The sequence below is a fragment of the Anoplopoma fimbria genome, chromosome 1 (genome assembly GCF_027596085.1).
Source record: "Anoplopoma fimbria isolate UVic2021 breed Golden Eagle Sablefish chromosome 1, Afim_UVic_2022, whole genome shotgun sequence".
Lineage (NCBI taxonomy): Eukaryota > Metazoa > Chordata > Actinopteri > Perciformes > Anoplopomatidae > Anoplopoma > Anoplopoma fimbria.
The window spans coordinates 10,995,687-11,021,874 of NC_072449.1; the positions used below are offsets into that span (position 1 = coordinate 10,995,687).

Genomic DNA, 26,188 nt, shown 5'->3' on the forward strand with positions numbered 1-26,188 from the left:
ATTTTATCTTATCTTATCTTAAATACACGAGATCCTTTACTTTGAAATACAGACCGCAAGTATTCCTTGAGGTGATTTGCGATAGCTTTAGAGTGGACGAACACTACACGGCATTACCGTAAAGCTTGGATCAATCGCGCACTCCGAATACAGCGGCGGCTAGTTTGACCAGGAAAACTCAACATTTCTTGAGCATGCTTTTATTTCGAAGTGGGCCGGAAGTCGCTCTGTTGGCGGATCACAATCCGACCAGAAACCGAAAGTTAGAAGTGTCAAAGCGAAGAGGAAATAAAATAAACACGACGGCCGGTGATATAACCTCACAGTTTATAGATATTTTATTTGCATAAGTATTTGCTGCTAAATGTTCACTTCTAACGCGGCCATGCATTCATAAACCTTCCATGTGGCTGAAGTATAAATGTGTGCATAAAGGTAGGGACGTCAACACGTTGGATTCATTGTTTCGATGTAATATTTAAGTTATTGCACAATAAGTAGGATTTAGTTTACATAAAACCTTTCTCTGTCTCAGGTGTGTGCGTCTATCGCTGCCAGCAACATGGACATGGACACTGAAGTTCAAAGGTGGGTGTTGTCTGAGAGGAGTTCAGCCATTTTTCCTTCTCTGTCACTAGAGTGACATTTCAGAAGCAAAGTTACTTCCCCAGGTTAACAATCAATGTTGTTTGTTTGTTAATGTACCTATCGTTGTATGATGTTATCTCTTGTGGTTATTTACTATCTCTGCAGGTATACTCCTTTATCAGCTGTCACTTATCAACCCAAATGTTTCACATCTTGTTGATCTACTTGATCTTTGATTGATAATTTGTCTTTTGGTGACCTCACCTTTTCACATTGTCCATATGTTAATCCCAATAAATTATTATTGGTAGTTAATAACCTATTGGTCATACCTTCCATATTAACACCCATTTGTTTTGTCCCCTCTGCATTTTTAGGCAGGAGAGTGGAGAGGAAGATGAGGAGAAGAAGAAGTGGAAGAGGCCTCCCTCCAGCTATGGTTCAATGAAGAGTGACAGTGATGTGATGGAGGATGAGGAGGGAAATGATGAAGAAGTTGACAAGGTCTTCTCTCTCCCGTTTCCGGTGGTACCACCTGAATCGACTACTCACGATGGGACAAGGTACTGTGTGTCTTTATTATTATTTAAAGCATCAACCCAATGTTTCCGTGTTGGGCCATTTCACCACGGATGGCATAAGGTGTCATGTAACTGCTTAATTTACTATTAATGGGATCTGTACCCTGGCCAGTTTAACCCTACTGTCGGATTTGTTTAAAGTTCCTTAGAAAAGATGGCATAAATCTGGATTAAGCTCTCTCTGAGTCATATGTATGTATTACTCATTTCCAGACTCTAGGTGACAGACTGGCAGGGACAACTTTTTCACAGAATTGATATGCACAAGTTAGATTTCCTACCTTCAAAGCTGCCCTTGGTATCGAAACATTTTAGTATAATATGCAAGTGGTTTGCAAAGACTTAAACATTTCTTGAGATAGGCCCAGTTATAGGAAGGGTTCCTTTCAACAGTCGGCCTGATTAGCGGAAACACAATACTTTTTTTTCCCCATATGAACTCATCCACTAGAGTTCTGTAGCTGCCAGAGATGTGTGTTTCCCTGCTGGGAAATCCCAGTGTCACATCAGGCAGCTTCATGATCAGTAGCTTTTAGAGCTGATGCGTTTGGAACTTCAGTCAACATGTTGAGGGAAGAATCAACTTGTAAATGTCATTATTCTACATTAATGCTTTTTAGTTAAAGCAGAGGTTTGGCTCTATTTATTGCTCCAAACATCTGAGTCCACTGCATTATATTTTAAAGGGAGAGGTTGCATTCAGTGACTTAGAAATCGCTAACCTGGTCTCACCAAGTTGATGTTGTCCTTAATTTTTTGCCAGGTTGCAGATGATTCGCTCAGACTCTCCAGAGACCCTCTACACCATGACCACGCAGCAGACCAGACCCCCGGGAGCTGTTGTTATTGAAACCAGGTGGAAGACACACACACACACACACACACACACACACACACACACACACACACACACTAATAATAATAATACTTAGTGGAAATGTATCCATTGCTCCAAAATTCCCCGCTTGACTTAATTTAAAAAAAAAAATTTTTTTCTAAACAATTGCATTTTAATCAACTAAAACTATGTGGAAACATTTAAAAGATATAGTTTGTTTGTCGACACAAGTTTTGCATATCTTTTAAAAAGTCTCTATCCAAAAGATGGATGAAATCTTTGTTTGTCATGAGTCAAAATGTGACAAAGCATCATGGTCATCCTTGAGAATATTTGCAGTGCCCTTTCTAAACATTCTCCCTGTTGTCCTTCAGGTCTTCTGATCTGGGGGATTATTTAGAAGATGACCACCTGGAGGAGGAGGAGGATGAACTTTTGATTACTAATTCCCCAGAACCACCTGAGCCTGTTGAACCAGAAGACACAATGCAGACTGATGAGAACAGCCAGCCAGGCAGACTTCACCCAGAGCAGGACCTGCCCCATATATTCAAGGTATTGTTTCATCATATTGTTTTGTTTTAAGAACTTGACCTGATGATGCATTTTAACTTTGTTGTTTGTTTGATTGTGATACATCCTAATAAGACATTCAGAACATTTTCCAATTGATGTCTTACTGTATTTGTTAAAAATAAACATCTGTCCAGATGTACTACATTTTAATACAAAAAAAACATTTAAAAGATGAATAATAATAATAATAATTATGTACTGTTTTGCATATTTTCTTGGAATTTTCTTGATATGGCCCAAAAGGAACCCACGTCCTTGCTAAGGGACAAAATGTTAACTTGTGTTTTTTTACACCTTTTCTCTCTGTCTCCAGAGTATCCAGAGTACTTTGACACAGCTCACTGAGGAAGAGCTACCAATATTTAAGGTGTGCTTTTACAAGTGGGAATCAAAGATAACTCTACCACAGGTGATGGATGGAGACCTTCTTGATTTTGTGGACAGAATCCTGGAGATACTTGGTAAGAAAACACAGCTACAGTGAAATTAGTGTGGATGGTACAAATAGAGTTCAAAATTTAGAGAAACACATTTTGACTGTTGTGATGGCAGCTGTGAACTGAACATTTTGTGAACTAGGTTGTTTAAAAAGTAGAATTTAGCTGTAAGACAACTGTAAACCTGAAATCTAGCAGCTGGAATAATTATTGTTTCATTAACAGTAAAGTGCGTTAAAAAAATAATGATACACCCCCTATAGAGCACACAGGGACTGATATGCTGACAGTGATTGCTCACTGATTTTTTGTTTTTGGAAATTCTGTTCTGCAGGCCAGGATCGTTCCCTGTTGCATACAATAAGTACTCTAGAAAATGTCAACAAGAAACAAGAGGCAGAGGAACTAAAGAACAAGTGCAACAGAGGCAAGTAAACTCTGGGTTCATCTCAACACACGGGCTAATGTTGGTGCGATTTGTTTGATCTAAAATATTTTAATTAAGAATGCTGTGGCTGCGCTTTTGACATGACTCTCATTTGCTATACATACTGTTTTCACAAAAATGATTTTACCTTGCAAAGGCTGCTTTCTTTATTGATTTGTGTGGAGCAATTTAGGACTATTATATCTAGGCAGAGAGACGGTGCAGCAAAAAGATTGTTCTTCCGGTGTGAGATCCAGATTCCAAAACCACATGTAGTTTTTTAACTTTCCTCTTTATCTTTTTCCGCCACCAGCGTTGATCCGTTTTCGCCTGAAGCAGTATTTGATCGGAAAACACCATATCATCCGTGAGGGGGTGGTTCGAGCTGGAAAGCAGAATCTTCTAGAAAACATCTACATTGAGCCCCAGATTACGACCTGTAGTTACGGAGGAGTTGACCCCTCCCATGAAATCCGACCCCATCCTCCGTCACCTCTCCAGGTCCCCAGTGCCGACACCTCCGTGGCTTTGAACAATCTGTTCCGACTACAGACGGGTGATGACAAGCCGGTGAGGACGGTGGTGACCACTGGGATTCCAGGAATGGGTATGACTGTCTCTGTGGGGAAATTCTGCCTGGACTGGGCAGAACTGCGCGCCAATAAGGTAAATCAACAAAAATGTTGTTTTTTTCTTGATTTTTTTTTTCCGTGACTGACATAATTCCTTGCCTATGTTTTCTCAGGATCTGCAGTTTGTTATCAAACTCTCATTCCGAACCTTCTGGCACCTGCGGAAAAAAGAGCCTCCTCTTTCAGGGAACATGTCCGTCATGGATCTGATAGAATATTATCATCCTGAGTGCAAAGACATGAAATACCTGGAGGAAGAGGACTGTAGATTTCTCATCATAATGGACTCATTTGATTGTTACCAAGCCTCTCTGGACTGGGAGGTATCCAATCTGCACACATACACCTGAGAACCATTCACATTTGTAACAGTAAAATAAATCTAGAGCCTGAGACTACAATTAACAATATAATGTTTAAAATGTCTTTATCAAATGCAAGTTTTTGAAAATAAGCAATGGTCTAGTGAGCAATCCATGCACGTTTTAAAGGCTACTTATTTATTCCTAACCTAACAAATGATAACCAGAAACTAAGGGAGCTCCGATCGATCATTCACATATAATCGATTTTCGTTCTTAGAAAATACAGATCTGAGCACCTTTACCAGAAACTGATATATGTCTGTTTTTCTCTGGATTTTCTCTCCAGAATGCTCCAGTGATAAATGACAATTACACCAAAGCACATCCAGACGTCCTGATTGTTAATATCATCCGAGGTACTGTGCTTCGTGGTGCTCGCATCTGGATCCTGGGGAGACGGGCTGCTGTCTCACAAATACCATCTCAATACATAGATGCTGTCACAGAAATACAAGGCTTTAGGTGTGTGGGCAGATGTCTTAATATATATATTTTTTGGTATATCTTATAATTGTATTTTCTGCTGTTTTCGCATTATGTTTAGTGTATATACCAGCCTGTTAATATGTTTGATTATGTTCAGTACTATATTTTAATAAGTTAAATCATTTTAACTTCATTGTTTCAGTCCATTTGTATCTTTTTCTGTCCCTCTTTCTCCAGTGATGAGAAGAAAGATAATTTCCTGACACTGCGCTTTTGCGATGCAGAGCTATCGTCGAAGATCGTGGCGCATTATAAGCGCCTGCCGTCACTCAGTATACTAGCTCGACAGCCCTTTGTTTGCTGGATGGTGGCCACAGTGTTCGAGCGCTGCTACCGTTATCATGGCTATGGGGTGCACCCCCCCAGGCTGACGCCATTCTACATCAACATTATGATTGTCCAGACCAATCGCAGGCTGCAGTTCTACTGTGGAAAGGCGGACAATGATCTGGTAACGGGCGTTTATCTTTGTCTTTGATTGTAGAAGAAATGTCGTTCCTAGTGACTATCGCCATTCAATTTTATTTTTAAGTAAGACACTAAAAAGTGATGGGGCCACACATTTTCTATATCAGCCTTTCATTAGTCATATTTTATTTGGTACTAGAATGCAATTAAAATTTTGTAAATCATTTTTTACTAGACCATAGGTAAAATTGTATTTAGGGAGATACCAAATCATGAACACTTGTACCATCCTATGCATTCTGAAACCAATTGATCTAAAATGAATATCTTTATGAAGCTTATCATTTTCAATATCTCTTGAGACTTTATTATAACTTCTGCCTCAGCAATTAAGCCAAGCTTTGAACGCTTGATGATATAGTATCGACAAAATCAAAAATGGAGCTTGAATGACTGAATCGTTCAAAAAGACAAAACAGTAAGTTGTCGAGAAGTTAATTAACAGCTGATCTTCAGAGTCAGACTTCGTCATTGTTGTTCTCTTTGCACTCAGAAATGGTCCAGTGATGAAAGGAACCTGCTCACCAAGATGGGGAAGATGGCCTTTAAGATGCTGGGGAGGAACGCCAGTGTGTTCTCTGAAGAGGACGTGAAGGAGTGCGGTCTGAAGTTGACGGAGGTGACGGTGTTCTCCGGTCTGAGCACTGAGCTCCCCGCTGCAGCCTCGGATGGGAAGAGAACCTTCTGCTTCATACACTTCAGCTTTCAGGTAAAACTCTTTCCATCTCACAGTACCTAAGTCTCAATATTCCATGAAACCTTATTTTACGCTGCTGTACACTAGTGATAATACACTGAAAACCACTTACTTTGTAGCTAACATTACTTTATGTTTTTGGATGTAGTTAACAAATGAGCTAATGTACAGCATGAGTAATACAACATATTTTAACCATTGAGCATCAAACAAATAAAAATAAATAATTGATATACCAAGCAAATTCCAATAAATAACGTAACAATTAAATCAGAGACTCAAGATAAGAACTTAAAGAAAAGGAAAAATGTATCTTGGTCTTTAAAAACATTTAAAAAAAAATCATGCTTCTGCCGCTCGGACTCCACCTAGCAAACACATGTCGTTAGGGCTGCCAATCCACCAGGAGACCCCTAAAGATTCACCCTAAAAAAATCTCCCTACGTTTTCTCTCCTCCAGGAGTTCATGGCCGCTCTGTACGTCTTCATAATGTTTCGCACAGAGTCCAAGAACATTCTGGACTCCGGGTTGTTGCACATGCCCAAGTTCACCTTCAAGGATCAGACCAAATCAGCAGCCGGCCTGGTCCAGTGTGCCGTGGTGCGAACCCTCGCCTCCCCGTTTGGCCACTATGACATGTTCTTGCGCTTTCTGTGCGGCTTGCTTTCCCCGGACTGTCACGACAATCTGCTGCGGGGGTATCTCTACCGCCACAACGCGCCAAAGGTGGGCGGTCTGGATGATGCCAAGCGGCTGCTCGAACAAACAATACTGACTGCTGAAGAAAACAATAGAGACCGGGTGGAAAACTTTAAGGAGTGTCTCAGAGAAATGACCCAGGAAGATGAGTAGGTTTGGTGTCAGATTGCATCATGATAATGTGTCACTTTACAGATATGATGGATAAAAGAGAAGTACCATTGCAGCTGCGTTATTTTACAGAGAATTCATGAGTGATCAAAGTGTGACGCTCAAAACACTCAACAGATTCAGAGATATTTTTTGTGTCATTTATGCTTTGATAACATTATATTTTATATAATAGGCTTTGTTTTTATTAGGAATTTAAAGATTCTGTGTCAGTAATGCTTCTGCGCCAGACAAATTCAAATCTGTTTTCTATCAAATTTCTATGCATTCTAGCACAGTGGACTTTATGCAATACTACATTATGTCTGACATGTCTTACAATGAGCACTAATCCAAATGCTTTCTGGATTTTAACTTATCAAGCTGTGATTTTTTTGCATTTAGAAATGTTGATCTATGTTTTCGTCATCTGAGCAGATTGAACAGACAACAGACAAATGAAATGTTTACATGTTTGAGATTTGTGAAATGTAAACTAAGCAGAAGATGTGATGACACTTGAAGAAATCTGACTTTGTTGATTTTCAGTAACCCTCATACTACATTGTAAAATGAAACCAATGTGCCTGATCTATTTATATACAGGTGAAACCATGTAACGCATTAGCATTCAATTACTTGTGACAAAACACCAATTTACTATTTAGATTGATGGAGGACCCGCAAGGCCACAAAGAGGAGAGCTCAGATTTTAAATCTTGTCAATGGGAGGTGTGAGTGAGTTTAAAAATGGCTTCTGGGTAAAGAGTATTGGTACGAGTGAATGATGAGCTTTATTTTTAAAGCTACTACGAGTAACTTTCATTTTGTGTTGATTTTGGCGGTCCCTGTTGACAAAAACAGTAGGGTTTCAGAGCAGCAGGGTCTCTTTAGAAAACCCTAATTTTTTCTGACAGTCTTCCCTGCTCAGACGTGGTTCTGGTTCTGGATCTCCCGTGACTCTTCCTTTTAGTTGGCCCAGCAATACAGCCCGGGCCTCCAGCAGCGTGGTGTCTGTGTTGGCTCCCAACAGGGGACCGGCGTAGCAGGAAGGCGTAGGCCTGCTGAGGAGTCCTCCAGTCTAGTAGCAGCTGATGACGGGGGCGGAGCTCTTCAACACACGCTGGAGCTCCGACTGCAGGTCGAAGGTGGCAGCAAAGCCAAACCTGGGTCTCTCCGCGGCGGGCTGGTCGCTGAGGAAGGCCCCACTGGAGTTTGAGCTGAAGGAGTTTCTGGTGAATTCGCATGCCGTAAATCGTTTTGTCAGATTTTTGCAGGGAATCAGACCCGATGACGAGCATTAAGAATTGCTATATAGAAATGGCCAATATTCTCGCTGATGGTCTTGTTTACTTATGAATGTCATATAGAGGCATCATTATTAATTTGAGACCGTTTCAGAACCACTTCAAAGTTTCTTTAAATAAGCTTTAAATCATAGTGTGTGTATGCACGTGTCTGCTTATCCATCTTCGGGTGCATTTATGCTTTTTGTACTTTTTTTATTGGTTGGTTCTTCTCTCTGCTGAGAGTACTCAGCAGTGTGGACTAGTAGTTATATTATTGCCGAAGATAATAAGGACAACTAAAGGATGAATTCCAGCAATGAACTTGTGTTTTCTTGGTGAGAAGGCATTTTGTGTTTGTGAATGTGTGTGCATGTCCCTGACAATATCAGATCATTTCAGGTAAATACAGACCATTGTTTAGGTGGATGTGTATATATTGTGAACAGTTACTAAACTCCTGATGGACTTAATTTACATTGCAGTCCTGCACTCTTACTACCAATGGAGTGGTTTCAGTAATTTTCTTTGTATGCACTTTTAAAGTCATGTGACATCCTCAACACTGGATATATAAGTTGTTGGCACATTGCATCATTATTAGCAAGCATGTATAAACCACAATAGGTATGAAATGGGTGAGATAATGTGTTTTTTATTGGATAAATTATAATAATAATGAACATGAATCTACATTACATTACTTACAAAATTGGTTTTACAGGGAAGAAAAGCAAATCAGTTGTTAGAAAGGGGATACAAGTACAATACAAAAGGGAATGCAAAAATCAATAGCCCAAAATATTCCATGAAAGTTATTATCGAAAGGAATAGTGGAATGATCCTTTTAGTTTCCAGATCCCCATCTAGTCGTTATTTAATATCCGCAGTGGTTCATATTCAAGGCAAGTCATTCATTCAAACCTGGAAATAAAAAAATAAAAACAAATTTGATTACAATTTCATACCAGAATGGGTGTTAAACAGACAGACGGTTTACCGTGGCAGATGAAAGGTAGCTTCTTATGGCAGTCGTCGTCCTGCCATCCGAATGGTTGTGACTCTTCTATCTGGATGATCTTTCCACAGTGGTTGTTTAAGGGGTCGACAAATTCGCTGATCCACTTAGGCTTTTTAACTTCTATACCTGAAATCCACTTCCAGGGGACGTTGACGCCGCCAAAGATGGACCGCTCCAGGCCGATCCACACTCCTTGTTTCACGCTGATACAGTTTTGCAGGAGACAGTTCACTGCATCCTGCACTGTGTCGTCGGTGATTTGAACCAGGGAGGAGTTTTTACTGAAGCAGTGCTCCAGGGCACCGATCCAGCTTTTGGCTTCTCTGTGGAACTGGACACCTTCATGCAAAAACAAAAGAGGTGAGGGTTTGTGCATTTCGCAACGAAGTGGTGCAGCCAGAGATTTTGTACCCTTTTACTTTGGGCCCCCATAGACCACCCATGTAGGCTACATTGCTGTAACAAACCACACCTGCAAAACCGGTATGACAACCAAAAATGTATTTGTCTTTGCAGGCTGGATTCCCTTCTGTAGTCTGATGTTATTTTACCTCATATAGCATAATTTAAAGATTAAACTAAATGGGAATAAAGATGTATCACTGGTATTGTAACCATCAAAAGCTGCACTAATGTAAGTGGCCATCAGATGGCAGCAATCACCTTTTTTTAATTGTTACCCAATATTAAACTGGACTGGCTCATTAAACTATTATTCAGCAACTTTTAATACATTTTCATTATTGTTATTTGTGATGATAATTAGTTATTGACATAGAATTATCTCTGCTCGGAGAAAAGTAGAGGAGGAACATTCAATTAATTCACTTACCATTTATGTTTTTAATGCAGTCCTTAGGAAGGTTCCATAAGTAAGGCGTTATATCATCATCAACTCCTCTGACTATTTTTCAGGAGGGAAAAAGGTTAAGCTAATCTTTATTGAACAAGATTGATTGAACCCAGAGTGATGTAGTGCTACATACTGTCTTCACAGTAAACATAGATTAATTGACAGAAACATTCAGGCTGATTATGTTTATATATCCACTAATCACACATAGCAGATATATTTACCTTATAGGAAATATGAAGTATTGGTAGTTTTTATATTCAGTACATCATTTCTTACAGTCAGCTTTAGTACTCACATACTTACCTAATGATACCGAAGGCAGGTGGATTGTTGCTGCAACATCAGAAAATCATATCAGGGAACCAGTTTTTATTGCTTTGACTCACTTTTACTTTTTTTTTTTACATTTTATTGTTTTGTAAATCTATAAAAGGAAAAATCTTTTTATTTATTTATCAATTGATAAAACAATGCAGTGATATACGGTGGTTTAACATAAAGAAAAACACAACTATTGTTACCTAGCAGCAGTGATAGATGGATGAACTGTGCCATGGCCCCTAAAACAAAACAAAAAAATAGTTTACAAATAGAGGGGAACTGCACACAGCACACCTTAAAGGCAGTTTAATCTCGTAGATTCATGGAAATTTCAATTTGCAGCAATGCATTAGTTGAGGACATAATATAAAATGTGTTGAAGTAAAAATGATTCAAGTTACTTGGTTTTTGTTGATTTTTAATGCAACAAACCTACACCTAATTTGTGAAAAACAGATCTCCCCGAGGGATAACACACTCATTAAACTATTATTGTCATGCACATCTAAAAAAATGTCAGTATCTATCTTATGTTAATACTGTATGAACTGTAAAACTCAAAAACTTACCTAACAAATGTTGCTATCCAAGGTGTGTTAGGAGGCCGGGGAGGGAAATGTGAACATGTCTTCAAAGTGCATCACTTTATAGAGCTGGTTACACCCACTCATTTGTTTAAAGGGGCTTTTGGAGAGACTTTTAAATGTTTCTTAATCTAACGCCTAAATACACTGAATGAGTGTAATGTGTAATGTGAGAAGATCATTTTTAAGGGAAAATAAAAATATGGTATTTATGTAATTGTATATTGGTATGATATTGGATAGTACATTTATACACACATCAGATATGCCAAAGCAAACTGATATATATATTTTTTTATATTTATAGTTTTCTGCATAAATTCAAACGCTTAGTAGACAGAATAAGTTTTGTTTTTATCACTTGGTTACCAAATGAAACATGTAGTGTCATGTTGGATTTTGATTGTGGTTAGTATTTCCTAAATTTTGTTTACAGCACCAGGAAGAATCATCAAAATACATTGTTTGTTTGCAAAAAGCTTCGGATGTGCACAAACCAACATTACAAAGTATTTTGTTTGTCCTTCTGTTCTGTTCGGAAAACTTTTCTCCAACTGCATTTAATGTTCGCAACAGGATCAACCCTTATCTAAAGTAAATGAAAGAGGCCTCTGTGTCCATCCAAAAGCAATAAACCGCAACTCCCTGTTTCCACGAACCTCATGCAAATCCAAGTTCAGAAACCCGATGCTCAATCATTTAATAAGACAAACATGTAAATGTGTTGTGCTATGTGAACAGTACACATGAGGAACATAATACAAACAACATAAACAGGCAAAGACAACTGTGGCACACAGCAAAGGAGAATAAATAACATCCAGTTAAGATGCATAACAGGTATAGTTTTTCAAACACCTGTTCTTATTTAAAGAAAAGCATTTCCAGAGAATGTTTTCAATGGGTTATCTTAAAGGCAAATGCTTATTTTACTTGAAGGGCCAGTGCATAGCATTTCTGGAATCTATTGACAGGAATATAATATTCACTATGTATTTTGTGTATGATCACCTGAAACTAAGAATTATTGTGCTTTTGTTAAGTGTGAAGTGCATTGTGTCCTGCTCAATCGTCTTCATATATTCCCTTAGGAAAGCAACTACTTGAATGAAGGGTGTCGTTCTTCTACACAATACTAATACATTATAATAATATCCTGATACCTATTTAATCGTTAGTGTGAGGAAAAATGTAATTCTGTTTCTATAATTTGGTAGCCAACAATAATGCTCCTCTGTTGATTTTTTAACAGGTATGATTAAAGAAAAAAGATTTTTCTCTCTCTATTTTCTGCCTTTGCCTCCGTTTGCCCCCCAGGGGATGAAGGTGATGCTGTGTAGGTTTGACTTGCTCCAGACCGACAGCCAAGTTCTCGTCTCCATCTCTGCCAAGAACTCCGAACCAGATCTCAGCTATGTGGAGGCCGACATAGCTTTACATTACGGTAAAAACACACAGAGACTTGCCAACATGACAGCATGCTCACACTCCTCATCACATGCATTCACACACCACCTCTCTCACATGTGTATATTTCTGATAGTTCCAGTTGCCCAGTGTTGTGTTTGAGGGAAGATTTAAAAAAACGCGTTAATGGGGCATAAGTGAACATCTCTCAGATAACAGAATGGTTTAAGAGGAAATGTAAAGCCACCATGTGTAAAGTTTGAAATGTCTGACTCAGGCGCCCTCCTGTGGTGGTATAAAACTAAAAACTCTGGCAAAGAGCAATGCACGTCATGTTCAAGGGTGACCTGAGGGCTTTGTGTAGATCTTAACCAACCAAATATATGGAGTTTTCTGGCCTCGCCTCATAAACCAGAAAATAACGTTAATGTTTTAATCCTGAAATTGACAACTCATCCAAAAAATGATTTTGCCCACATGCAAAGAATGAATTGATTTCATTTTGCTCCCTTGTAGACAGAGATTATTACAAAACAACAAAAAATACTAAAACATAAATTATTTTATTCACATTCAAAATTATACAGTTGTATTCTGGTAATGGCCCTCAGATATTCACTGTATCACTGAGCTCTGCATGATCTTTGAACATGACTGGTTCAGAAAATAGGGATTGTCATTCTGTGTGTGTGTGTGTGTGTGTGTGTGTGTGTGTGTGTGTGTGTGTGTGTGTGTGTGTGTGTGTGTGTGTGTGTGTGTGTGTGTGTGTGTGTGTGTGTGTGTGTGTGTGTGTGTGTGTGTGTGTGTGTGCATTGCAGGCAGTGTATTCCCTCTTGTCACATTCTGGCGTTTTAACATAATTATCAATAGATGGCTCAATCACATGGCTTCAGACGGTTTGTGCCTGCTTCATGCAGGTGGTGTAAGTGTCATGGCAGCAGCATGGACGGTGAATGCTGCGATGCTAATTTGACGCTTGACTTCCTCCCAGGCCTTCTCTGGATCAGCTGAGTTCTTGATGTCAAACAATGCGTCATAGATCCCAGGAAAAGACTCCCCTGCATATTTATTATGGCTGCTGGGAGCAAAGATCACGTGCCTGAAACAGAGAAGAGGGGGTCTGACACATTAAGAAATGTACTGAAGGTAAAACAGATCCTTTATTTTGTGTCTTTTAAAACAATTTAAAAAGTGTTAGTAGAACTTCACATGTTTTCAGCATTAACATTTTGAAATAATCTGTAAACACACATACATGCAGCGGCAACAGTATCAGTATCAGTTATGCAGGATGGTTCTTATCTTTTCAAATCTGTCGTGATCAGAACCTTGAAAATCAGCTTTGATGTGTATCTGCAGCCAATCTAAGAATTTCAGTCATTGAGTGAAACTTAAGCAGCTAGTATTAATCATTACTTAAGATGCAATTGCAAATATTTATAAATTGAATGGATGAGAGCAATCTCTAGCAAAGAAACTAGGTCACTAAAAGCCAATATTTTTATAATGTGGAATATGTATCATAGGTTGAATAAAGGAATGTGAAAATATTGTTGCCTCTTTTAGTCATATTATATTTTTTAGTAATACTAGTTCAGTTATACCTCAGCTTTATAATGAAAACCTTGTGAATAGCCCGTCAATGGATGTGCCAGCTCTTGCAGCCTCCACCTCATTTTGTTGTTGAGCTGTCCGCTCATGTTGATTTGAGCTCCGGTGCTTTAAAGCCCTGTGGTTCTGTAGGGTGTGCTACTTTGAACTAGTGGACATGTGTCACTCATCAAGGTGTTCTACATGCTTTGCAGTGTAGTTCTCCATCCAGCACAAAGATGGAGGGATACTTTGCCTATCAAGGCTTCACAAATTTCCTTTTTTGTTTCTTGTAAAGGTTCATATGGTTCTTTGTCAGTTGAATACATTTTCACATTAATTTGATGTCGACCGGATAGTTGAACTTTTCACTCATAAGACATGCAAGAAAAAAACTATTTTAGGAATTACCTGTACTGACCATTCAAAATCACATGCAGATCACAATGCCATTAGGTGGTCATAGTACTCAAGTTCTTAAGTTCTTGACTGGCTGATGAAACAAATGGAAAAGTGTGTGTGTGTGTGTGTGTGTGTGTGTGTGTGTGTGTGTGTGTGTGTGTGTGTGTGTGTGTGTGTGTGTGTGTGTGTGTGTGTGTGTGTGTGTGTGTGTGTGTGTGTGTGTGTGTGTGTGTGTGTGTGAGAGTGTGTGTGTGTGAGTGAGAGAGAGACTTACCTGTAGAAGGGTCTGCCAGGTAAGCCCAGAGGGTCTATGAAGGCTCTCTCCAGATACATGAGCTGATCATTCATGATGCGTACCTGCAGAGGACTGATGCACACATACACATTAACGACTTGCCTAGACTAAATTTACAGGCCACTTTACTATTACACATGCACACATGATTGTCTGTCTGTGGACAGATTTGTCACTGCAGTAGCGCAGAACCGTGCAAGATGCAGTCACAAAATTACAGATGTGTAGTTGTAGTTGCTAGCTCCGGCTCATTTACAGCAATGTTTATCCCTGTTAAATATACCTATAAATAAATAAATAAATAAAATACTGGACTACATTGTAATCAGAGGTGATTCTAATATTCTGCTCCCCTCGTATTTAAATGTAAAGGACTAACTTTATTTAAACACCCCTCAATATAATGTAATCTAGTACAAAACCACCTTTAACGATGACGAAGTATCACATTTCAGAACTGTTAGAGAATACACTTCAACATATTTCAGCATTTGTTTGGACACCTTAACCATGAAATGAAAACACACTCTTACTCTGCTCTGTTGAGAGTCTGCAGGCGCTCATGGAAGTCCCTGGCTGCAATACTGATGTTTTCCACAGCAGAAAACAAGGAATCTGGAAATATAGGAAACACATTTTTGGAAAAGTCAGCGGGTTGGCTTTGTCATTCAAATTTCTTTAACTACGCTTTATATTTTATAACCATAGTCTGAGCACACAGTGACCAAAACCAACTTACCAAACGACACCTCATACATCTTCATCTCCTCCGGGTGCCTCTGAGCCAGCTGTGCGATGCTCTGTGCGTACTTCCCCAGTGAGTCTGCATACTGGTTGACGTCAAGAGGGAGAAGCTGGGAATCGGCCAATTGGAAGACAAGCCCTCCTCTGACCTGGGCGACCGCCCGAAGCCTCTTGAAGGTGGGGTCGTAAAACTTCTCCACTATCTCAAAGGTTTCATACACACTGTGATAGACTGGATAACTGCTGTACCACTCTGTTTTCTGAATGTAAAGAGGACATTTAACTGAGTTACACTGACACCATGGAGGCTCACAGTAACCTTTTCCATAAAGATACGTCACTCAATCTACTTTTGCTTCAACTTTAACTCATACTTTAAATTAAACAAAAATCCCTTTAGATTATGCAGTACAACTGGAATGAAAGCATTTTTGATGCAGAAACTTTATCCCCAATAAGAAAAGCTACTTGTTTAAATCAACAAAGATGTAATTGGGCACATTCAGCAATATAATATATCAATGATCATTCTGTGAGTTCAGCATGTCTCACTTTGTTCTTGGTGTATCTGGCTCTGGCTGCAGCAATTCCCAGACGGATGAAGTAGGCCTCAAAATCACTGCCTGACCCGAGTTTACTGATCCTACATTACACCAGAGTGGAGGACAGACTGATGTAGTGATTTGTTTCGTTCATATCTGGATCATTTGACTGATTGGCTAACAAATTTTACATTCAAAACTTGTTTTAAACACAATGCCACACAGAGACATGAGATAGTAGAGTTAAAGCTTTTCAATAGTCCCTTTAAATCTTTGCATAGTGTATCCAACATTTCTCGAACAGTTGCCTTGAAGAATTAATAATCTTGTTGTTGTTTTGTCTTCTACTAACTTCAGATTGCAGCATTGTTCTCGTGGCTTCTGAAGTTTTGTTTTCCATGAAGCTTTTGTATTATATTGTCGGTTCTGTTGTTAGTTTGTATACTTTGTACCTGGGTGCATCACGGTCATTCGTCCAGTTGTCCCTCTTATGCCAACTCTCATACAGAGAAACTCCCTCCTCTCCTTCTTCTGGACTGCCTATCTACATGCAAACAGAGAAAGAGAGAGAAAGAGGCAAGCCAGAGAGAAAGACAGGGAGGAAAAGACAGGAATATGGCTTAAGAACGAGCATGAAAGACAAATTCAATTTGCTCAAATCATTTCAGATGCACCATTCTTGTTGTGTGTATATGTCTGCTCACCTGCTTAGTGAGGTCGTACACCAAAGTGTGTAGAGACGGAGTGCAGTCAACCCTCAGTGTGTACATGCCTGGAATTCAAATAGATACATCCACACAGTCGTGCTACTTCAAAACGAACTATTTATTGAGAATATTGAGCCATGCACTCAAACACACTCACCCTCAATGGCAGAGTCGGCATTAATGTAGGCCACAGCTCTCTCCTGCAGCAGCTTGGCATTGTCCTGTAGAGAAGGGTGAAGTGAGGTCAGTGCATGTGTGTGCGTGTGCATGTGTTGTGAGGGTGTATGGGTCGGTGTGTGTGTGTACCTCGGCCCATTCTGTAGATCCCTGCAGTCCAAACTCTTCTGCATCCCAGCTGGCGAATACTAAAGTCCTCCTAGGCCTCCAGCCTACATACACACACACATACACACCTCCTTATCTTTGTGGCATTGTGAGGACACCCGACCAGAGCATGCAATCTGGTACCGTATTAAAAAAAAAACATCAGACAGTGTCCTGGAGTGGACATAAACAGAGATGTCACTTCACACACAAACACACTGAGTACTGAGTGACTATTGACACCATTAGTCACAATTAACACCTGTAGAGACATACCTTTACTGAGCAGCAAGCCGAAGCTCCTGACTGTTTCGTGGACCACGGCAGCACCAGACATGGGATCAATCCCTCCAAACACCCAGGCATCCCGATGCCCTCCCAGAATCACATACCTGTCTACACACACAAACACAAAGACAACAGCATACATTGATGGAGAAATTAGAGAAAGAGAGATACGTTATTAGAATTTCCTTCCTAACTTTACACCGTTAGTTTTTGAATTTGTATTAAAAAGGATTTGTTCTTTATATTAAACAAATGCTACCAAACACCTCATTATATCCCTCAAGAAACATTCTTATTATTAGACTTATACACTGTATTTCTTGACAGCTTTGTTCAGAGCTGCAGCGTAGAAAATAGAGTGAGCCGTGCAAGTTTTGCTTTTCTGAATGTTTCTTCTTTTTCTGACCAAAGACATTAAAATTAGCTCATCACCCTATTCTAACCTGTTATTATGATTATCTCAGTATTAGTGTCCATACATGTGTTGGTTGTGTGCTCAATGTTGCTGAAAGCTTTAGAGCAGGTTGCATTGTGGTACTGTACCTGGCTCTAGAGCTCCTCTAATCCGGCCAATGACGTTGTAGATTCTGGTTACCTGGTTGTTTGTGTGGATGTTCATACGCACCTTCCTAAAACAGACAGATTATGGAAGGGGTGATTCACACAGGGTAGAAAAAGATACAGCGACAAACAAAGAGACAACAGAGAAACAGATCAATATAGGTCCTTTTGACAGGAAATGATTATACGGGAACAGAATTTAGGAATAGAAAAACAGCAGCCTGTTCATTGTGTTTAGCTCAAACAACGAGAGACACAGATTGACAAAGTAGGACAGAGAAGAAGAAGGCAGGTAAAATTCTGTTCTATGTATATATAATGAACACAGAGTAAGAGAATAACAGACAGTTTATTCTATTTGTTGATATGGGGTCGACTAAAAGTTCACCACAGTTCAAACGTACAAAAACACCCGGTGACTGGTCTACATCCTTAATTTGTGCAGCTTGTTTGTGTGTGGATTTGTTAAGTATGTCATTCACGCACAGGAGGTACAAGGGCCTCCATTGTACCCCAGTTGGCTACTTGCCACTGGGTCACTAAAGCTGAGCAAAAGAAAAAGAGAAACAAATGTGGAGAGACAATTTAAACAGACAGCAGTGAAGGTGGGGAGAGTTTTACTATGAATAAAATATGTTGAAGGGAGATTCGGGTTGAAACAAGGTGAAGTGGACCCAATTAATCACTGTTTAACCTGACATTAAGGCTTAATGTAGGCCCTTACTGGCTCTTGAAGTCATCCGTAAAGCCTGGACCAATCCTGTAGGAGACATCAAGAGTTCCTTTCCAGTAGTTGGGTGGAATCTGTCCTCCCATGTTCCTGTTGAAGCAAATAATTCACATTTTCTGTAAAAGAATACAAATCAACAGCTCAATATATTTAAGGACCCCTAGAAATATTGTAGTTTCTTGCAATAAATTCAAGATTCAAATCAAGATGTTTTAAAGGCCCGATGTGGTCCAGACTGAAATATCTAACAATGTTTATTTGTAATTTTGCGAATACATTCATGTCTCCCACCATTTTGGATGAAATATAATTTCATCCAGCAGCACCATCAGGTCAGTTTCACCTTCCAAACTTGAGACTTTACCCTCAGCTTCAGCTGCACTTTGTGTTTTGGGTTTATACCAAATGTTAGCATGCTAACAGGCTAAACTATGGTGAACAGTACCCAATCATCTGCATCCTATCATTGTCATTGTGTGCATGTTAGCATGTTGACGTCAGCTTCACAGACCCGCTAGCATAGCTGTAGACTTTGTTCAAATAGCATGGCTCTGAATAATTGAATTTTAGGAAAGTGTGGAGAAGAAAAAGAGAAATATTTTTACTTTAGCAGGTGAATTGCATCATCGTAGCCAATTGGATGTACAGGAATCTTGGGAAGACCCACTCCGTCCTCAAGGCCTAATCTGTAGGTATATTCTGTAAGGGAGCAGACAATACTATGTTAAATAAACTCTCACACATGTTCATACTCATACAGGCTCACATGTCTAAGCAAACAGAGATACACACCCTTAGCGGGGTACCCGGGTGTGAGCGGGTCTCCTGCTCCATTCAGGTTGAGAACATTGCCTCTCTGAGCTCCTCCGCCGGGTAGGTTCCAGCCATCAGGGTAGGACTTCACACACAAACATACAAAAAATGATTTAAAAGCTTAATTGGAATATATAGATTGCATTTGTATCCTGAATTCAACATCCTTCATTTCTGAAGGCAGTGCCATAGAATTTACTACTGTTTCCATTAACTGGTTTATACATTTGTAGTAGTTGTTTGTTACAAGCCGGGACAGCAATTCTGGTTTTGTTTTCCCCTTGTGAGTCTTTGTGTTTCTAGCTAAATGTGGCCCTGGATGCCTGTAGCAGGAAGTAGGGAGGGAGCAAGTGCGGAAGGGGCCCCCCAACTTTACACACTTGGGCCAGATTTGGTGTCAGACCAGGGACCAATTTGGCTGGTTTGATCCCATTGACAGATGGTGTGCCACTCTGCCATTGATCAAGGCCCATTTCAAGGCCCAGCATGTCAATATTGTCCAAAACATAAATGTAACCTCTACTACATTAACAAAGGCTGTTAACACACACACACAGTTTCATAATCCAACGCAAAAATGCTCTGGTGCAGGATACCCTACCTGGACTCCAGCAGCACAGTAATCTGCTGGGTCTGAGAACATGATTATCCCCTTTGCTCCGGCTAACATGGCATTTTTCACCTGGTGGAGCAAGACAGATGGAGAGAAGTGAATCATTTTGATGGCTTTTAAAAATGTTAGTTATTGCTGTCCATTTTTTGTCTGTTGTCTAGTGTTGGTTTGACATCACAAAAAATATATAAAGTATATATATATATATATATATATAATATTTTGAAATGCCTAACTGTATTTAGCTGCTCTTTAAATGTTAACTTATATTACATTCAACCACAGGTGTAGTCCTTTAAATTACAATACTCAGTGACTGACACAAATCCTTTAACTGGCGGTTTCATGTAGAATCAAGACCAAGACTTTTCTTACCTTATTGCCTCTGAATATTTTTCCATATCTGACTATGACAATATTCCCAGTAACATTGATGCCCATCTCCTTCTCTAACTGGGAAAAGTCTTCTGTTCGACCATAGTTCACATACACCAAATCCCCCTGGAGAGAAAGACAGAAATAAGAGACATCTTATCAGATATGTGAGAATGGGTAATGCTTAACATCCTTGTTAACTTAATTTTTACTAGGGCTGTGAAAATGTATTTAAACACCCCTAACAATATGATTATGTGTGTGTGTGTGTGTGTGTGTGTGTGTGTGTGTGTGTGTGTGTGTGTGTGTGTGTGTGTGTGTGTGTGTGTGTGTGTGTGTGTGTGTGTGTGTGTGTGTGTGTGTGTGTGTGTGTGTGTGTGTGTGAGTGTGTACCTCAGGTTGTCCTTTAGCAGAGAAGGCACTGTATGGAGGCACAATGTCAGAAACATCTTCATAACCCTCTGGAACTGGCTCAGCCAAGGAAGTATTAAAAACCTGGGGAAAAAAGATGAAATGGCCCTTTATTCTCTTTAGTAAATGCTTTGGAATTTGTATTTGTATCTGTTGTCAACTCTCTGGGAAATAGGCTGAGGTTGACTCAAGTAGTGCACTTAAGTACAAAGTAAAGGTATTTTTACTTTACTTGAGTATCATATTTTCATCCTATTGTACACTTCTGCTCCACTACATTTAAGACAACATATTTTACTTTTTACTGCAATACATTTATCTGACATCTACTAGCTAGTTTACAAATCAAGATTTTTGTCAAACATTAAACTATTACTATTAAGCTATTAGTTGATCAATTAAGGAGCCGATTGATATTTTGATAATTGGTCATTTTGATAAAATTTATAAAAATTATAGGAAAGTATTTTTCATGCAAAAATGCCAAACATCATGGTTCTAGCTTTTCAAATGTGAGGAATCTAAAAATCAAATATAACGATTTTTTTCCCCAAAAACCTTGATTTTTCTCTCTGGTTTTGCATAAATAATCAACAGTAATGTGAATATAATGACTAAGTGGGTAAAGGCAAATAATAGAGCAGTCTGGTAAGTTCAGAAAATTGCATCACTTTACTGCAATGCAGCCTTTAAAACAAGGTAAACACTTATGCTATATTACGTCATCAAAAATCTAAGACAACATCTAGTCTCATATCATGATATAGATCTGATATATTATCGACATATTGTCCCGTCCTAAACTGAAATGTTAATCATGACTGTAGGCATCTTAGCGGCATGCTGCAATATGGCCGTGCAGTAAACCCTGCTCTGTTTTCTCTTCTTTGCCTCTGTGCTGTATCATTATCTGGACTCTTAAGACACACAGAGAGAGGTTTATCTCGCCACAAGGCTATAAAAGGACCTTGGACTAGACTGAGCTGTCGTGCGGTGTTGTATTGAGGTGGAGCAGGAGCAGCCTGGAGCAGTATGTGGCTGTGTTTTCTCATGTGTGTTTGATTCTCCGCCTGCACGCTGCAACTTTGTTATCTCCCCAAACAGACTGAAAAGTAGTCCGGGGGGGGGTGGACTGAATTAGTGTAGTTATTCATGTGCGTGAGAAAACTACAACCCCTTTGAACTCGTAATCAGCAGGGGGGTGAGCGTGGAGAATGGAGTGTTTCATCGAAGAGCTTGAAGTAGTGAAATGGGATTGTATCAAAATAAGTTTGGCAATCATTAAACTAAAGCATACATTTAAATAAGTTTCTCACTGAGAACGCAACGCATGCAAATGGTCATTTTAAATAATATAAGTGGTAGCTGTGTATCAAATGATTACAATAATGCACCAGAAACAAGCACAGAAACAAGACTCATTTATAGATTATATTATATTATAGGTAAAAATGAATATATGTGGGCAAAACATGCATGGCTATCTTGTCATTGTATTTTAAAATATTGCTCTTTGCATGTGTCCGCGTTTTGTACAGTACCTCACTGCCAAACTGATCAACTATCGAGATGTAATTCGGCTGTGATTTGTTGGGGTAGGACAACAGCACGTCATAGGGCACCATCTCCACTGTGTCCAGTCCAAACTCCAGCCACTCTTTCATGATCTGCTCTGCATATCTCAGATTTTGCTCTGTACCAGCCAGGTGGGGGAGACGTGTAAATTTCCTGTGGAGAGGATGTGATTCGTTATTCACAGAGCTAGCAGACGCTTACAGAATGAAAAATGTTGTCTTTAGAATGACTGGGTAAAGTGAGAGCCTCCACTTTTTTATTTAATTTAATTTTGAATGTAGAAATAGTAGTTTATACAATGCATGCAAAGCTTGTGTTCTTGTTGTCTGACTACACTTGAACACAGCATGATCCATATATCTAAAAAAGCCTTTTTAACAATGATCATTTTGACTTTGACTGGCTATGTGCTTTATATTAAACTGTCCTAGTAAGACATGGCAGTGTGACAGTAAACCAGCATGAACAATTACAGGAACCCTAAAACTGAAACAGCTTTCACCCACCATTCATTTGATGATATAAATCTGTGATGTTCTAGCTTTCACATGTCACAGTAAGTAACATTTTAAGTAACATCGAAGTGTAAATTGTTTTATCCAGGAAAGCTAAGAATTCAGTTTGCCTTTTGGCTGCAGTTGGTCACTGCAGACAGCCATGTTTAGTCTATTAGTCTGATTACTTTTCTTCAAGTAAAGTTTTTATTCAACAAAAAATCCTTCCATGTGTGCAAGTAAAAAGTTTGGCCTGTTGGTTGAGTTGTTACATGAAACTTTAGGGAATCATTGCAGTCTTTTCAATGGATCCCTGTAGGGCTGAAAGTCCAAGCTCCATGGTCCAGTAGTATTAATGAAATATATCAGTGACAAAAGTGGTGGGCATTCAGGGAGCTGTCTCCTTGAACTTTCTTCCTTTAAAAGGGACTCCTCCATGAGTATATTTTCTTTCATACCAAAACCTGTTTGAAATTAGACCACATCATTGGGATTACTGGTACTGATGAACAGGACAGGTTAAGCGTGTCATTAGTATTGCTTACCTGAGGTGCTGTTTGATCTGGTCTGGCTGCATTCCCTCCAGTAACTCCTTCAGATATTGGCTGGAAGTACTTTTGTTTGCAGTGTTAGGATGTGTTGGCTTTGCGCACCAGCCTTCAGCACACATACAAACAAACACAGTACTGACAGTTTAACAGCACGTTGTCTTAAGAACACTGTCACCACCGTATGACTTTATGATTTGACAAAAAGATCAAATTACAGTGGGAGAAAGGGGGGAACAAACAGAATATCTAAGTGTCACTCGCTGCCAAGTTGTTTTGCATTATGTCACAAATTATATTTCAAATGGAGTTGTGGTTATGGACAGCATGTGTTAGCCTGCAGTGAGCAGGCAGACGTGAAATGTGTCAGAGTAGTGACAAAGTAAAACTCACACACACACAACACACCTCATGATTAAAATAAAACTGCACCATGTAGATTTGATAGTTGATGATAATAATTCTGGACAAGACCTTTACTAAGAAAACAAATAGACTTTATATCCTCATAATATGTATCTACTTATGCTGTTTAAGCAACTGCCTTTACTTCCATTTATACCCTTGTCATTGTCAAACTTTCCCCCGTTACTTTCATTGCTAAATAACAGACTTTCATTCATTAACAACAAACCCTCAAAGCATAGTAGATAACATCTGCGGATTATGACTTTACTGTCCAGCGTAAGTTTATGTTGTGTTATCACGTCTTACCTATGATGAAGCCCAGCAACAACAAAGCCGTCACAATCACAATCCACCTGATCCACCGAATTATCCTGGACTCCTTTCTCATTGTAAAGCCGTACGTCCCAGAGGCTTCCACGCACCGACGAGACTGACTCTGCAGAGCACGCTCGCAGAGATAGAGATAGAGAGCAATTTGTTAAAGTAGTGCACAGTGGAAGCATGGGAGAGCGAGAGAGGGAGGGAGGGAGAGAGAGGGAGGGAGAGAGGGAGTGGGGTAGGTGACTTTCTGTGTCTGGCAAAGACAGAGGCAGTGAGTTCCAAGTTGCAGAGGAATACAAAGAGGGAGCCGGTCATAAGTGGTATGTTTGGCCAGTGGACTGATGACTGTCTTTTGTACAATGGCCATTTATGTGCTGACTCAGTATTACTCAACCCGAGACCAAGAGTGGCCAAGAATCAAGAATCCAGCCAAGAATAAGCCAAAAAAACCCAATTCAGTGCAGAAAGAGTCTAGAAAGAGTTTCTACAGAATGAGACTAAATCTGCTGACACCGCTACTCAGCTCATATAGAAAAGGTGTGTTACAGTAACGAAGACTCATTATGGATAAACATCTGAATAACACACTTTATGTTGGTTTATCCTAATTTGTGAGCCGTCTGTATACATTGCAATTACCTCAACAGTCTATAGAAGTTAACATGTTTTAACTTGCACTAAAATATAGCTCGAAAAAGAAGATCATATTGGAAAAATAGGAAATTTTTGCACATTAACACAAGCTACAGAAGCTTTTATTCTAATACGAAAGTAACAATTTAGACTCATCACATATCCCTGGAAGCCCATTTCTGACAAGAAAAGACATGCATCAAAGTAATAATAATAGAATAGAATAATAGAAATACTCACAGTAACTATTTGGACTCACAAAGTCAAAACTTAGAAAGTCAGCCTTCTGACTAGTCAAAATGGACTCACTCATTCACTTAAACTGAAGTTAAATCACTGGTGTGTATTGCTGTAGATAATCAGACATATTTTCCCACACTATAAGACAAAGGGGCCATGGTCGTGCTCGGCCCCTCCTGGTCCTGTGAACAGCTGTGTGGGGTGGAGGACGGCTCTTTCATGCGGTGGGCTGGAGCGTGAAGCGGGGAGAAGGCTCTCATACATAAATATTCCACAAAATCAGTTTGTATGAAATCCATGTTCAGGGACCATGAAATATAAAGACCAAAGGGTGAATCAGCATAATTAAGCCAGTGATAGACATTATTAACTTGGCTTTTCATCTCAGAAGGTCTAATAAACAGTGTTCACCGATACCAAAATCACTCCAAAATAAGTAGAAAAGTTGGCAGCCCTGTTGATTTTGCCTATATGATTCTTTGTCAGCAGGAGGTCCGTTTTCAGACTGCATTAAAAAGTTAAGTCATTAAGTTGTTTGTTTGTTTATTTCAAGCCCCAATATTCCTGTAAAATGAAATAATATGGACTGAGGATGGAATGGTTTATTGAATTATATAGCCGATACTTTTCATCCTTTTGGGTAATATGGTATAATAATATTTAAAAAATATTCCTGTTAACTGATGTTTCTTTCTTCTGTATTGTATTTAACATTATAATTAAATAAATCGGTTTGAATTGGTCGTCTCATATAGCATCATGCATTCTGTTGTAGCTGCTCATTCAGCTGCTCATAATACTGTTGTATGTTGTATGTTTCTCATGTGTTATGAAAATTGTAGCAATTGTTGGTCTGTACATCTTGACCAGAGGTTCTCCAGAACATAACACACACACACACACACACATACACAGACACACACAAACACACACACAGTCTCTGCCTCTAAGCAAGTCATTTAAAAACATCTACAAACGTCCGTCATTAAACCAGAGTCCTACCTGAGCTCCAGAGCAACAGAAACACAATCAGCACTCTGTGATCCATGTCCACTCAATGTGCCGGTCCCTGTGTGTCTGAGTCTTTATCAGGACCAGAGTCAGGTCCAGCCCTCTGAGGGATTCATGCGTTTTATTTATAAAAAAAAAAAATT

General features: G+C 39.4%; 2 protein-coding genes across 3 annotated transcripts; one reads left to right on the forward strand and one right to left on the reverse strand.

Moving 5' to 3' along the window:
- Window positions 1-258: 258 nt before the first annotated feature.
- nlrc3l (NLR family, CARD domain containing 3-like) lies at window positions 259-9,174 on the forward strand. Of its 2 annotated transcripts, none has more exons than XM_054597155.1 (13): window positions 259-435; window positions 536-588; window positions 966-1,151; window positions 1,933-2,025; window positions 2,382-2,562; window positions 2,897-3,044; window positions 3,355-3,447; window positions 3,761-4,113; window positions 4,193-4,402; window positions 4,731-4,906; window positions 5,108-5,381; window positions 5,892-6,107; window positions 6,556-9,174. In XM_054597155.1, the coding sequence occupies exons 2-13, from the start codon at window positions 563-565 to the stop codon at window positions 6,946-6,948; spliced, it is 2,349 nt and encodes a 782-aa protein (XP_054453130.1). In that variant the 5' UTR covers window positions 259-435; window positions 536-562; the 3' UTR covers window positions 6,949-9,174. The 2 variants fall into 2 exon arrangements, with proteins under 2 accessions (XP_054453130.1, XP_054453138.1); XM_054597163.1 differs by having other exon boundaries at window positions 279-309.
- A 4,032-nt stretch (window positions 9,175-13,206) lies between these two features.
- On the reverse strand, window positions 13,207-26,082 carry naalad2 (N-acetylated alpha-linked acidic dipeptidase 2). The gene is made up of 22 exons (XM_054599600.1): window positions 26,037-26,082; window positions 25,172-25,263; window positions 24,147-24,276; window positions 23,430-23,541; window positions 22,357-22,543; window positions 20,798-20,899; window positions 20,405-20,530; window positions 20,018-20,098; window positions 19,396-19,501; window positions 19,209-19,302; window positions 18,598-18,693; window positions 17,856-17,941; window positions 17,301-17,420; window positions 17,007-17,089; window positions 16,858-16,921; window positions 16,698-16,765; window positions 16,446-16,537; window positions 16,004-16,094; window positions 15,447-15,711; window positions 15,241-15,322; window positions 14,687-14,779; window positions 13,207-13,519 (listed from the first exon to the last, which is right to left on the reverse strand). Exons 1-22 carry the CDS (start codon window positions 26,080-26,082, stop codon window positions 13,330-13,332), a joined length of 2,406 nt encoding a protein of 801 aa, XP_054455575.1. The 3' UTR covers window positions 13,207-13,329.
- Between the last annotated feature and the right edge of the window lie 106 nt (window positions 26,083-26,188).